At 47.9% G+C, this 13,572-nt stretch overlaps 1 protein-coding gene across 1 annotated transcript in view; it reads right to left on the bottom strand.

Moving 5' to 3' along the window:
- The window catches only part of DHCR24 (24-dehydrocholesterol reductase), a 39,690-nt gene that overhangs the window by 6,891 nt on the left and 19,227 nt on the right, over window positions 1-13,572 (bottom strand). The window contains exon 6 of the mRNA XM_008967854.4: window positions 8,756-8,899. Coding sequence (XP_008966102.2) covers window positions 8,756-8,899 — 144 coding nt within the window. The remainder of the gene's footprint in view (window positions 1-8,755; window positions 8,900-13,572) is intronic.

The raw sequence follows: 13,572 nt of genomic DNA, 5'->3' as shown, positions 1-13,572 counted from the left end.
GAGAGGCGGAGGTTGCAGTGAGCCAAGATTGCGCCATTGCACTCCAGCCTGGATGACTCAGGGAGACTCCGTCTCAAAAAAAAAACAAAGGTTATTGACCCCTGCTCGATTACAGCAGATGTGTCATAATTTATTTAATCACTTCTATACTGGCAGACATTTAGATTATTTCCAGATTATTCCAACTAATATACTTCGTATATGTTATCTTTGCCCATTTATATATGTGTCAGAAAGATAAATTCCTAGAAGTGGAAGATTTTGGCTTAAACAGTGTGTGCAATTTTCATGGATACCATTTCAGAGCTTGTACCATTTTATACTCTCCCAGACAACGTAGAACACTGTTTCCCTTCTCCCTTGCCAGCACGATGTGACATCAAACTTCTAGATCGCTGTCATTCATTCTGATAGGTGAAAAATGAGACTCCTGGAGTTCTGTTTTGCCTGTCTCTAATTCTGAGTTAGACTGTATCACACTGTGATGTTTAAAAGCCATTTGTGTTTTTTTCCTAAAAATAGTCAACTGGTATCCAAATATATCAGCTGAAACCATTCCTTTTCCAGTCTTAGCCTCAGAAAGTTTAAGTTTTAAACATGTGCCCTGCCCTTCTCCTTTCCCGCTTCTGTCCACCCATTACTTATCCTGTGTGGCTTAGTGACCTGGGATGTCAGGGTCCTAAGCTGCCCCCTTGCTGAGGCCAGTCATTGCAGAGAATCTCACTGCAGCCCTTGTTCTCTGGCCATCCTTGCTCACTGGCTGTAGGGCCCCATGGCAAATCCAAGGGGCTCAGCCTGAGCCAGGAACCCCAGTCCCAGCAGGAAGTCCTGGGGCAATGGCCTTCTATGAACACAAGGACCCTATCTTATCCTTTCTTACTGGTGTTAACTCCCTGTGTTAGCCAACCGCTTATACTAAAATGATGACATGAAAAGGAATGACAAGACAGAGCTGCCCAGCTTGGCTCCTTTTCTTTCAGTCCTTCCTTACTCACCGTAAGTCAAAGGTAGTGTTGGTAGAATGTGCATGTAACAAAGAGAAGTAAAAAGAGTTTATGCAGCATTCTTAATGAAACCAAGAAATACATATACATGAGGAGTTAAATGTAACATTTAAACAATGAACAGTAAAATTCATACTAATAATTTAAATTTTTCTTCACTTAGAATGGCATTAAGTTGCAAATATTTATGACGAGAGAGACCATGGAGAAAGAAAAAAGCTTTATATTTAGTACCTTTAATGGCACTTTTGGCCTGCTTTTTGCACCCAGCCCTGCAAATTATGCAGCTAACCCTGACCCCGCGTGTTGCTGATTGACCAAGCTGGGGGAAGGGAAGTGACTGGACCAGCCAGGCCTGGCACAGGTGTGACCAGAATGGACTAATCACCCAGAATGCAGCTTGTTAAGGGGCTTAGCACGCAGGCCTGGTCACACTTGGTTCATTCCAGGGCCTTACTCATTAGGGAGGAACCTGGGGGAAAGGCCGCCAATGGGAGGAGAAGAGTTATCCCAGCAGAGGGGGGGAAAAGGCATGCATTTGAAATTGTTTATTCCTCCCCTCTAGAAATGTCTTGGCTTCTGCATTTCTACTGTAGAGGATGCTGCGTGCAGATACCCGCTCCAGGGAGGCACCCATTCCCCCAGCTGCACAGGGTGCTGACTGCTGACACTCAGGGAGAACTGCCCTTGGCAGAAGGGAGCTGCCTCATCCAAGGTCAGTCTGCACAATGACTGGTTGATGGGGCAGCATTTGGTATAAAGTCCTAGCCCACTGGCCTAAAGGTGACACAACTCTGGAGGGCCATCTTACCCCAGGGCTGCCTGTGGGTCAGCTGAGGTCTTCCTTGTGACTGCACCACAGCTTGACTTCTCCCTCTTCCCAGTCCCGCTTCCCTACTACCGCACAATGACAGATCACAAGAGGTCTGAACGTTCACTTCCTGCATGCGAATGCAGGCTGAACACACCTATTCTTCCAGATTCTTCTTTTACCTGAAGGCAGTGTGGGCCAGTATTTACTTAACAGAACAAATATGTAAGACAAACCTAGCTCTGTGTAGCCGTTTTATTTTTATTTTTATTTATTTATTTATTTATTTGAGATGGAGTTTCACTCTTATTGCCCAGGCTGGAGTGCAATGGCGTGATCTCAGCTCACCAAAACCTCCGCTTCCGGGTTCAAGTGATTCTCCTGCCACAGCCTCCTGAGTAGCTGAGATTACAGGCATGCACCACCACGTCTGGCTAATTTTGTATTTTTAGTAGAGATGGGGTTTCTCCATGTTGGTCAGGCTGGTCTCAAACTCCCGACCTCAGGTGATCCGCCCACCTCCGCCTCCCAAAGTGCTGGGATTGCAGGTGTAAGCCACTGCGCCCGGCCTTCTGTAGCGGTTTTAACATATGCCCCTAGATTCTTTGCTAGTCCTTTCTCATGAAGTGGAGCTCAGTGCCCCTCCCCTGAGTATGGGCTGGATTAGTGACTCTGATCTAATAAGGAGAATATGGTGGAAGTGAGAGGTGTGACCTACGACTGGGTCATAAAAGGCACTGCAGACTCTTCCTTGGTCTCTCTCTTGGATCACTTGCTCTGGGGGAAGCCAGCTGCTTTGTCATGAGGTCACTGGAGGAACCCATGTGGCAAGGAGCTAAGGTCTCTGGTCAATATCCATGTGAGCTGGAAGCAGATCTTCCAGCCCCAGTCAAGCCTCCAGATGACTGCTGCCATAGCCCACAGCATGAGAGTCCCTGAGCCAGGACCACCCAGATCAGCCACTCCCAAATCCTTGACCTTCAGAAACTATGATATAATAAATGTTTGCTGCTTTAATCTCTAACTTTTGGTTTTGTTCATTATGCAGTAATAGATCACTAATACACTCATTCTCTGAGTTGTGTTATTTACTTTGTCTCCAACAGTTCCTTTTTTTTTTCTTATTTTTGAGACAGAGTCTTGCTGTTGCCCAGGCTTGAGTACACTGGCGTGATCTTGGCTCACTGCAACCTCCACTTCCTGGGTTCTCCTGCCTCAGCCTCCCTTGTAGCTGGGATTACAGGCATGCCCCAACCCACCTGGTTCCTTTTTGTATTTTTAGTAGAGACAGGGTTTTGCCATGTTGACCAAGCTGGTAGTTACTTTGGATAACCTAATCCTCAGTATTCTCATCTATGGAATGGAAATAACACTAATATTTACTCTCAGAGGGTTGTTGGGAAGATGAAGATAATGCGTGGAAAGTGTTCAGCATTAACATCCACCCACATTGGGAGTGGCTAATGTTAACCACTGCTGTTATCTTTCTGATCCTCTTTCACTAGTTCCTCTCCTTTCTCTTAACAAAACCACACTCCACAACCTTAACACTGCTCTTGGCAGGGATCAAGAAGGACTCATAGTGGCTTCTGCTTTTGGCAAAATTGCCCACCACCTGCTGTGGGCCTTGACATTGCCCAAGATTAAGACTAATGGGTGTGGGGGAGACCCCATAGCCCCTCCAGGCCATGATGAGACCCTCACCCCTACACTCCTCCACCCCTACCACCGCCCAATCACATTCTGCTTAATATACCTGCCCAATGTCAGAACTGACCAATCACCCTCTCCTAGGAGCCCACCAGGTATAATTCCGTCATGCCTTACATTCTGTTGTCCTTAGTCACCATGGCCTGCCAGATGCCTTGTTACTGTGATCTTAGCCTACTACAGCAATGCAGCATCTCTTAATCTGACTTCACTTGCCACTGCCCCACCGCCTTTCCTCTCAAGCCCTGCTCTCATGGTCTGACCTTAATAAAACCCTCTCCATTCTCAGTCGCTTCTCTGAACATTCCTCTCCCCTCCTTGTTAACTAGAACCCTGAAGCCCTCTTTAAGTGGTATCATTTTCTCCCCTACAACCCTCCTGCCACTGGGATAGATGGAGGTGAGGTAGGGTCCTCCTGGCCCCTCATTACTGCTTCCAGATCTCTGTTCCTCCCCCATGCCCAGAAACCAACCTCAGAAACTTGGAAACGTGCCCAATACCTCCTCTGATAACCATGGCTCCCCTCACTAGAGTGTGGATCACTGAATTCCCCGAATCCCAACATCCTTGGTTCCTTTCACCAGATCCTGGAAAACCGTCACTTTCTTCAACATTAACTTTTGGTGAGGCCAGGCGCGGTGGCTCACGCCTGTAATCCCAGCACTTTGGGAGGCCGAGGCGGGCGGATCACGAGGTCAGGAGATTGAGACCATCCTGGCTAACATGGTGAAACCCCGTCTCTACTAAAAATACAAAAAAAAATTAGCCAGGTGCAGTGGCAGGCGCCTGTAGTCCCAGCTACTCGGGGGGCTGAGGCAGGAGAATGGCATGAACCCGGGAGGCGGCACTTGCAGTGAGCCGAGATCCAGCCACTGCACCCCAGCCTGGGCGACAGAGCGAGACTTCATCTCAAAAAAGAAAAAAAAAAAAAAAACTTTTGGTAATTTAAAACCCACAGAGAAGGTCCTGACCACGCCTGGCCTCTCTGCCCTTGGCCTTCTTTCTTTACATTCCAGTGATCTTATCTTCCACATGTCCTTGGCCACTGGCTCTCACAACATACCCTGGAGGAGGGGACAGAAATTACTACCCGTGGGGATCCAGTGTGGGAGCGGAAGTGAGCATGTGGCCTAGTGACTGTTTTTGTAAATTTGGTTTTACTGGGGCCAGTCATCCCTATTCATTTATGTACCATCCCTGGCTGTTTCCATGTGGCAGATCTGAGGAGCTGTGATAGATTCTGTAGCTTGGAATGCCTAAAATATTTGTTGTTTGGCCTTTTAGGAAAGTTTGCTGACCCCTAGGCTCTGTCACCCTGCCCTACATTCACAGTCTCCATAGCTTCCATTGCAAGTGTTTGCTGTCAGCCATCACCGCCTCTCTTCCTAGCTTATGCCCTCTAGTCCCCTGACTTCAATGCTCCACTCCACCCAGGGCATCCTGTCCACCATATCAGTCCCTTGTCAGTCCCTGGGGGCCTCTCACATCCGGCCTCCCCTCCATAGCTGGCTTAGATTTCATCATAACACACCCTTGGGTCCTCACTCTTGCCTACACATCACACTCCCTGCAAAACCTCAGCCATGGTTAAATATAACTCTCTGCCTACTCTGTACCCCAGCAACACAGATTCCTGGGTGAAAACCCACAACCACAGGGCTGGTCTCACTGTAAATTCATGAGTGTGAATCCCTGGTAGGCCCAGTGCTGCCTGGCAATGCCACAGTGTTTCCCCGGTTAATTCATTTCCCACTCTCCGAGGGACAGCTTCACATCTCTTCTCTCCTCAAACCATCAAAATCCTCTCGCCTTTCATCTCAGCTGAAATCCTTATTTCATTGAGAAAACAGAAGCAATCAGAAGAGAACTCCCACACCCTCCCACCACCCTATGGTCCTCCCATTAGTAGCAACTGTAGCCATTAGTACTGCTTCCCTCCTGACAACTGGATGAACTTTCCACGTGCCCATCAAAAGGCAGCCTCTCCACCTGAGCTCAGGAGCCACTCCACTCCCCTACTCAAGACTTCACCCTATCAATATACCCTCTCTTCTGCATTGTCATTTTCCCCTCCACTGGATCACCGTCATGACTGCCATCTCTCCCATCTTAAAGCAATCACACAGACAAAGTACCTTCACCTGGCCCCACACCCGCCTCCAGCCATCACCCTGTTTCTCTGCCTCTCTTGATAGTGAGCCTCAGGTTTGTTTTCACTGTGTCCACCGCCTTGTCTCCAGTTCTCTCTCAAACCCACTGGTCAAGGATTCACCCCTATTGCTTAAAGTCAATGATGACATTCCTATGGCCAAATCCAGAGGTCGAGTCTGTCTTCATCTCCTTCAGCAGCATGTGGCACAGTTGCTGGTCTTCCTCCTGAAACAGTCTTCCCTTAGCTTCTGGGATGCCACATCCTCCTGGTTTTGTTCCCCTGCCCTGGTTGACAGCACTTTCTCCTGCCCTTGGCTAGTTCCTCCTCCCCTAACCTGCAGGGTGTCCCAGGGTCTTCTCTATCCACCCTCACTCATCTCCCTCCATGGCTTTAGAAAACATTTCTCTGTGGCTGAGAAATGTGTATATAGGGCTCCAACCTCCACTGAACTCCTGAAGTCCCGACACACGTCACTGGCTCCTGCTGTCATCCCACCTGGACATCTGAATGGCTTCTGATTACCCTTTCCAGTCCCCTCCCCCATGTTTCAAATGGCAGTCAACCAGGCCGGGTGCGGTGGCTCACGCCTGTGATACCAGCACTTTGGGAGGCCGAGGCGGGCGGATCACGAGGTCAGGAGATCGAGACCATCCTGGCTAACATGGTGAAACCCTGTCTCTACTAAAAATACAAAAAATTAGCTGAGCGTAGTGGTGGGCGCCTGTAGTCCCAGCTACTTGGGAGGCTGAGGCAGGAGAATGGCATGAACCCGGGAAGCGGAGCATGCAGTGGGCGAGATCGCGCCACTGCATTCCAGCCTGGGTGACAGAGCAAGACTCTGCCTCAAAAAAAAAAAAAAAAAAAAAAAAAAAGGCAGTCAACCTTGGCCCTGAACCTTTGAATCACATCCATGGCCAATCTGTCTGGAAATCCTGCTGGTTGGTTCAGCCTGCACTGCATCTCCCAGATTTGACACTTCTCCTCTGCTGCTGCCCAGACAACAGTATCTTCTTTCCTCTACTCTTCCACTCTTGTCCACTCCCGTCCCCATCCACTCTATCCAGCTGTCACAGTTATTCTTTTAAAACAAAAATCAGGCCATGCCACTTTCCTGTTCAAAGCCCTCATTGGCTTCCTATTATACTTAGAATAAAATATAAAGTCCTTCCTAACCTACAAGGAGCCATATGATCTAGCCTCTGGCGCCTGTCTGACCTCATTCCTCACCATAGCTCAGCGTGGGCATGCTGGCTCCGAAGGCTTCTTGCTGTTTTTCAAACACATGCAGCCTTGCTGGGACACCTGGATAGCTATAAGCAAAAGAATGGAGCCTGGACTCCTACCCCACTCAACAACCTAAATATTAGAGCTGCAACTATAAAGGTCTTTGAAGAAAACAAAGGGGCTTGGACTTGACAATAAATTCTTATATATGGCACTAAAAGCACAAACAAAAGGGAAAATAGATAAATTGGAATTCATCTAAATTAAAAACTTCTGTGCATCAAAGGACGTTACCAAGACAATGAAAAGAAACCTACAGAATTGGAGAAAATGTTTGCAGATCATATATCTGATGAGGGTCTAGTATCCAGAATATACAAAGAACTCTTACATCTCAACAACAAAGACAAATGACCAAATTTTAAAAGGTGGCAAAGGATTCAAATAGACTTTTCACCAAAGAAGATATACAAAACGGTTAACATGCATATAAAAAGATGCTCAACATCATTAATTTCAAGGAAAATGCAAGTCAATACCATAAACCCACCAGAATGGCTATAATAATAATAATAATAATAATTTAAAAACCAGAAAATAACAAGTGTTGGTGAGAATGTTGAAAAAATAGAGCGCTCATACATTGCTGGTGGGAATGAAAAATGGCACAGCCTCAGTGGAACAGAGTTTGGTTGTTGCTCAGAAAGTTAGACACAGAATTAGCATATGACCCAGCAATTCCACTCCTAGTTCTATATCCCAAAGAACTGAAAACAAGTATTCAAACAAATACATGCACATGAAGGTTTGTAGCAGCACTGTTCACAGTAGCCAAAAGGTTGAAACAACCCACATGTCCATCAACAGATGAGTGACAAAACAAAATGTGGTCTCTTATATAATGAACTACTATCCCGCCATAAAAAGAAATGAAATATTGATACATGAAAACATTATGCTATGTAAAAGAAGCCAGTCACAAAAGGCACATACTGAATGATTCCATATATGTGAAATATCCAGAATAAGTAAATCTGCAGAGACAGAAGATGAATTGGTGGTTGCCACAGGCTGGGGAAAGGGGAGAGAATAGGGAGTGGCTGCTTAATGGGTATAGGGTTTCCTTTTCAGAGATGAAAATGTTTGGAACTACACAGAGGTAGTGGTTGCACAACACTGTGAATGTACTAAACTACCCTGAACTGTCCATTTTATAATGGTTAATTTCCTGTTAGCCCAGCTCAAGCCCTGGGCTCTGGCTGTCCCTCTGCCTGTGAACAGAGTTCCAGAGTCCTCCCCAGAGTTGTTCCTGGCCTGCCTTCCCTATGTTCAGGTCCCTGCTCACAAAGTCATCTCCTGAGGGGTTCTTCCTGACCTTCCCCCACTTAAAGTGTCACTGCTCCTCATCCACCCACCCATCTACACATGCAACAGCAAATTCTCACTCACCTTTCACAGCCAGGCTTGGCTGTTACCTCGAGCCCTAGGCAGAACTAGCCACTTCCTACTAATGTTCCTGCGGCCCTTTACAGTGCAGGGATCTGTCTGCTCACCGTGGCTAGAGGCTAACCCTTCCTCAAGGGCGGAACAGGTCTGTGTTCCCCAAAGTACTGGCCCAGGGGCTTACTCCCCAGCACCAAGCAGATGCTTGCTAAGAGCCTGCTGCTTGAACTGAAGGTAGTCGGTTCCTTCAGAAGGAAACGACTGTGTTGCTGCTTAAGAAGGCATTGCAGTTCCTTAGGACAAAGCCACTCTTTACCCTGAAGGGGAGAGAGTATGGCTACAGTGTTAACTGTCCGGGCTCCCTGCCCAGCTGGCCTGGAGGAGCCAGGGCTACAGAAACCCAAGCCTCACCTGGAGCTCCCAGAAGATGCTGCGCGTGTGGCGGTGGTAGTAGTGTCTCAAGGGAATGTACTCCAGGCCCTCTCGGTTTGTCTTCAGATAGTTCTCCACATGCTTAAAGAACCACGGCTTGTAGTAATTGCCAATGCTATTCAGCTGAAATGACAGAGGGCATTGTGATCAGCCTGCAGACAAGCGCCCAGCGCCATCGGGGTGTAACAGCGACACCCGGCTTCTGTTCAGCACTCCTGGCCTTTTCAAAGCTCTTTCATGTCTATTACTGCCTTTGAGACTCTTGAAAGCTGGTGAGGTTAGGCACAGTGGGTATCCTCTAGCAGAAAGAGCAGGAGCTCAAAGAGGTTAAGTGGTGTGTGCCCAGGGCCAAACAGTGAGTCCCCGACAGTCTAGAGAACTCAGCGACCCCAGCCTAGCCTGGTGCAAGTGTTTAACAGAGTTAAACATTTAACTGCCCTGATGCAGTGCCCCATGCAGGGGAATTCCCTCCCTCCCTCCCTTCCCACCTTCCCCGAGGCCAGGGAAGCACGAACTCTGGGAATGGGTCAGCCCCTCAGTGCAACCCAGGGCTCGTGGCACCAACTGGTCATGGCACTTTCCCTGCTGTCCCTGGACCAAGCTCCACAGTCCTCCGGGTACAGCACTCCCCAGGCAGCCACCATCGTCTGGAGGATGCTCACATGAATAAGGCTCATACCTCCCTGGCCCTGGGGGCTCCCACACCCAAATCTTCTATTGAGCTGATGTCTCCTGCAGCCCTAAATGGTCATGACTCAAATGTGCTGTGTGCCTTGGGATGGCTGAGCTTCTCTTGGCCTCAGCTTCCTCATCCGTAAATGAATTCTGGCAGATGCTCTCGGGGAGAGGCAGGGGGGATCCTGGAAAAGCACAAGCTTTAGGGTGGGCAGCTGGGGACACACCCAGGCAGGTCATCTCTGAGCCTGTTTCTTCACATGTAACATGACAATAAAAATACATACTTTGTGGGAGTTATTTGTCTATTAGAAATTACATACATATGCCCACTGTTTTTAAAAAATAGGACCATCTTTTTTTTTTTTTTTGAGACAGAGTCTCACTCTGTCGCCCAGGCTGGAGTTCAGTGGCGCGATCTTGGCTCACTGCAAGCTCCACCTCCCTGGTTCACGCCATTCTCCTGCCTCAGCCTCCTGAAAAATGGGACCATCTTACACGTACTGTTTGCCAATTTGCTTTTTCCATTTACAACACACTTAGCAGAGCCTAGGCAGGTTACTTAGCATTTCTGGAAGACTAAAAGAGATGATGTAGAAAGTGCCAAGCACGGTGCCTGGTCCACAGGTGGCTGAAGTATCAGTCCCCACCCATTCCCTTGCTGACCTGCTCTACCCTAGAGCCAGGCAACCCTTTGCCCTGGATCTCTGGCCTCCAGCACTTGCAGCTTATCTGTGTGCCACCCGCTTGTGCAGGCCCACCCTGCTGGTAAGGCCACCCTGCTGGTGAGGCCACTCTGCAGGGAGGAAACTGGGGCTAAAGAGCCTCTTTGCCCAAATTAGTTTTGGTGTGGACGGTATGGGGCAGGGCAAAAAACACTCACGCTGGCCTCTGCCTGCTAATGTGAACAGGGGAACCCAGCAGGAAACAGAGCAACCTGATCTAACCCCAGGTGAGGTGTGTCACATACCTGGCAGTGGCAGCAGCTGCATAATGAAAGTGAGACTTAGGGCCACCTGGATACAGGCGCTCCTGGTGCTCACTGATGCATCAGGAGCCATGCAGAGAAGCCCAGGACATGGGAAAGAACCCAGATAGTCTGTCTCTTCCAGGCACACACCAGCTGAGGAGGCCAGGTGGCTGCATGAGCTCCAGTCCACCCTAGCCCTTGACTGCAAGCCACTTCCTATCTCTGGGCCTCCTCTGTGAAATGGGGGTAGGCTGCTTCTCACAGGATTGCAGCAAGCTTTACACGGGGCAGTGCCTGCAGAGGGCCCATCACAGGGCCTGGCACACAGGGACAAATTCCTGAATGCTTAGAAACAGAAATGTTTGGAAGCAATGCTTCTAAAATGAAATGCCCAGATGTCTAATGGCATCCACCACTCTGCCCCAGCCCTGTTCCCTCGGGTATCAGGGTCTTGCTCACTGGGGCACTTGGCAAATATCCCTCTGCTGCTGATTCTGGAAGGGCCTTTGGGTAAGGCTCTCTGTGCCTCACAGTCTTCTCCTTGGGAAATAAGGGAATCAGATCAGGTCTCCAAATATTTCAAAAGCTAGGCAAACCCCTCTGCCAAATCATAATCTTAGGGGGCATCTAATACATCAAATGGATGACAGCAGAGCCACTTTGGGTACAGTGGGGGTGGTGACTCCCCTTGGTCCCATCCCTCCTCAGCTTTCCTACCCCTGAGAGCCTCAAGGGAACACCTCAGAGCAGCTGGAAAGCTCTGGTCTAGATGTCCTTGCTAGGTGACTTGGTGCTAGGTGACACACACTGTCTGGGCTTTGGCCTCAGGCAGATCCAGGGGCCCAGGAGGGCCAGAGCACTTCAGCTCAATGTCCGGTATTGCCACCGCTGTTCCAGGACCTCCAGCACTTACCGCAGTGTCCCACAGGGAGCAATGTTTGCATAGTGCTAAAGTCTGCAGGCTGATATGTCAGGGAACTGACACTGAACCAGGAGTCAGAAGCTGGAATTTAAATCTGTTCTGTGCTAGCTGTGTGTCTTCAGAGAAGTCTCTTTCCCTTTCTGGGACTCATTTCCTTATTTGTAGAGACGATTGTACCGGATGATTTTATAGCCCTTCACAACTTTAAAATGTTTTAAGTATGTATATAGGTATAGATTAAGAGTCTTAAGGGATGCCTATCCTTTGATCTGCGATTTTGTGTTAAGATATTACTCAAATTGGCCGGGCGCGGTGGCTCACGCCTGTAATCCCAACACTTTGGGAGGCCGAGGTGGGTGGATCACGAGGTCAGGAGATCGAGACAATCCTGGCTAACACAGTGAAACCCCGTCTCTACTAAAAATACAAAAAATTAGCCGGGTGTGGTGGTGGGCGCCTGTAGTCCCAGCTACTTGGGAGGCTGAGGCAGGAGAATGGCGTGAACCTGGGAGGTGGAGCTTGCAGTAAGCCGAGATCCCGCCACTGCACTCCAGCCTGGGTGACAGAGCGAGACTCTATCTCAAACAAAAAAAACAAAAAAAACAAAAAAAACAAAAGATATTACTCAAATTACAGACAAAAGATGTTCATTGCTCCATTAATTAAAATAATAAAAAAATGGAAGCAACTTAAATTTCCAACTATGGGCAGCAATACGGCATTCATTTCCTCAATGCAAGGTGCAATGCAAGGTTGGCCATTCTAATTGGGATTCTTTAGTTCTAATAAGAATGGACATTAACAGTGATGGTTATGAAGGCAATGTAATAGTTCTAATAAAAGATGGATATTAACAATGACGGTTATGAAGGCAATGTAACAACAGGGGGGAAATGCTTATCACAATAAACAAGAAAAAGGCTGGGTGCAGTGGGTCGCGCCTGTAATCCCAGCATTTTGGGAGGCCGAGGCAGGCGATCACCTGAGCTCAGAAGTTCAAGACCAACCTGGGCAACATGGCGAAACCCCGTCTCTACTAAAAATACCAAAATTAGCCAGGTGCAGTGGCATGCGCCTGTATTCCCAGCTACTCGGGAGGCTGAGACAGGAGAATTGCTTGAGTCTGGGAGGTGGAGGTTGCAGTGAGCCAAGATTGCACCATTGCACTCCAGTCTGGGTGACAGAGTGAGACCTTGTCTCAAAACAAAAAACAATAAACAAGAAAAGACAAATGTGAACAAGTGATCACAGCTGAAGACAAACAAACTGCAAAATGCTGCAAAGAGAGGCTCACCCTCACAAGTGATCCAAGAACTGCAAAATAAAACGAGATACTATTTTTAACCCTATCAGATTGGCAAAAATGAAAGAGTGATCCTATTTAGTGTTGGCAAGAATGTAGGGAAAAAGGTGTTCTCACAGACCATTACTACAAGTAGGCATAAACACAGCTCTTCTCGAGGGCTGTTTGGTCATATCTATTAATATTTAATGTGCTCAAACCTTTGTGTAACAAAGTCCATTTTTCTGACTCAATCCTACACAAATATTTGTACAGAAGGACAGGATAAATGTGAGCCTTAAATCTTCAATGCAATCTTATTTGTAAGAGCAAAACAGTTTATGCAACATAAATGTCAGTAAGGGCTAAATTAGGCCAATTATTTACATGCAAAAATGGGATATTACAGAATGAAATGAAGACATGCACACATACATATACACACACACACATACAGAGAAATAGGTCTCGGCTGGGTGTGGTGGCTCACACCTGTAATCCCAGTACTTTGGGAGGCTGAGGTGGGAAGACTGCTTGAGGCCAGGAGTTCAAGACTAGCCTTGGCAACATAGCAAGACCCCATCCCTACAAAAAAATTTTAAAAATTAAAAAATTAACCAGGCCGGGCACAGTGGCTCGCACCTGTAATCCCAGCACTTGGCTTGGGAGGCCAAGGCAGGCAGATCACCTGAGGTCAGGAGTTCGAGACCAGCCTGGCCAACACAGTGAACTCCATTTCTACTAAAAATACAAAAATTAGGCAGGCATGGTGGCGTATGCCTGTAATCCCAGCTACTTAGGAGGCTGAGGCATGAGAATCGTGTGAACCTGGGAGACAGAGGTTGCAGTGAGCTGAGATCACGCACTGCACTCCAGCCTGAGTGACAGAGTGAGACTCCATCTCAAAAAAAAAAAAAAAAATTTTAACTGGACGTGGTGGCACATGC

The sequence above is a fragment of the Pan paniscus genome, chromosome 1 (genome assembly GCF_029289425.2).
Source record: "Pan paniscus chromosome 1, NHGRI_mPanPan1-v2.0_pri, whole genome shotgun sequence".
NCBI lineage: Eukaryota > Metazoa > Chordata > Mammalia > Primates > Hominidae > Pan > Pan paniscus.
The sequence above is the reverse complement of the archived record's forward strand: the minus strand, read 5'-3'. Positions and strand labels throughout refer to the sequence as shown.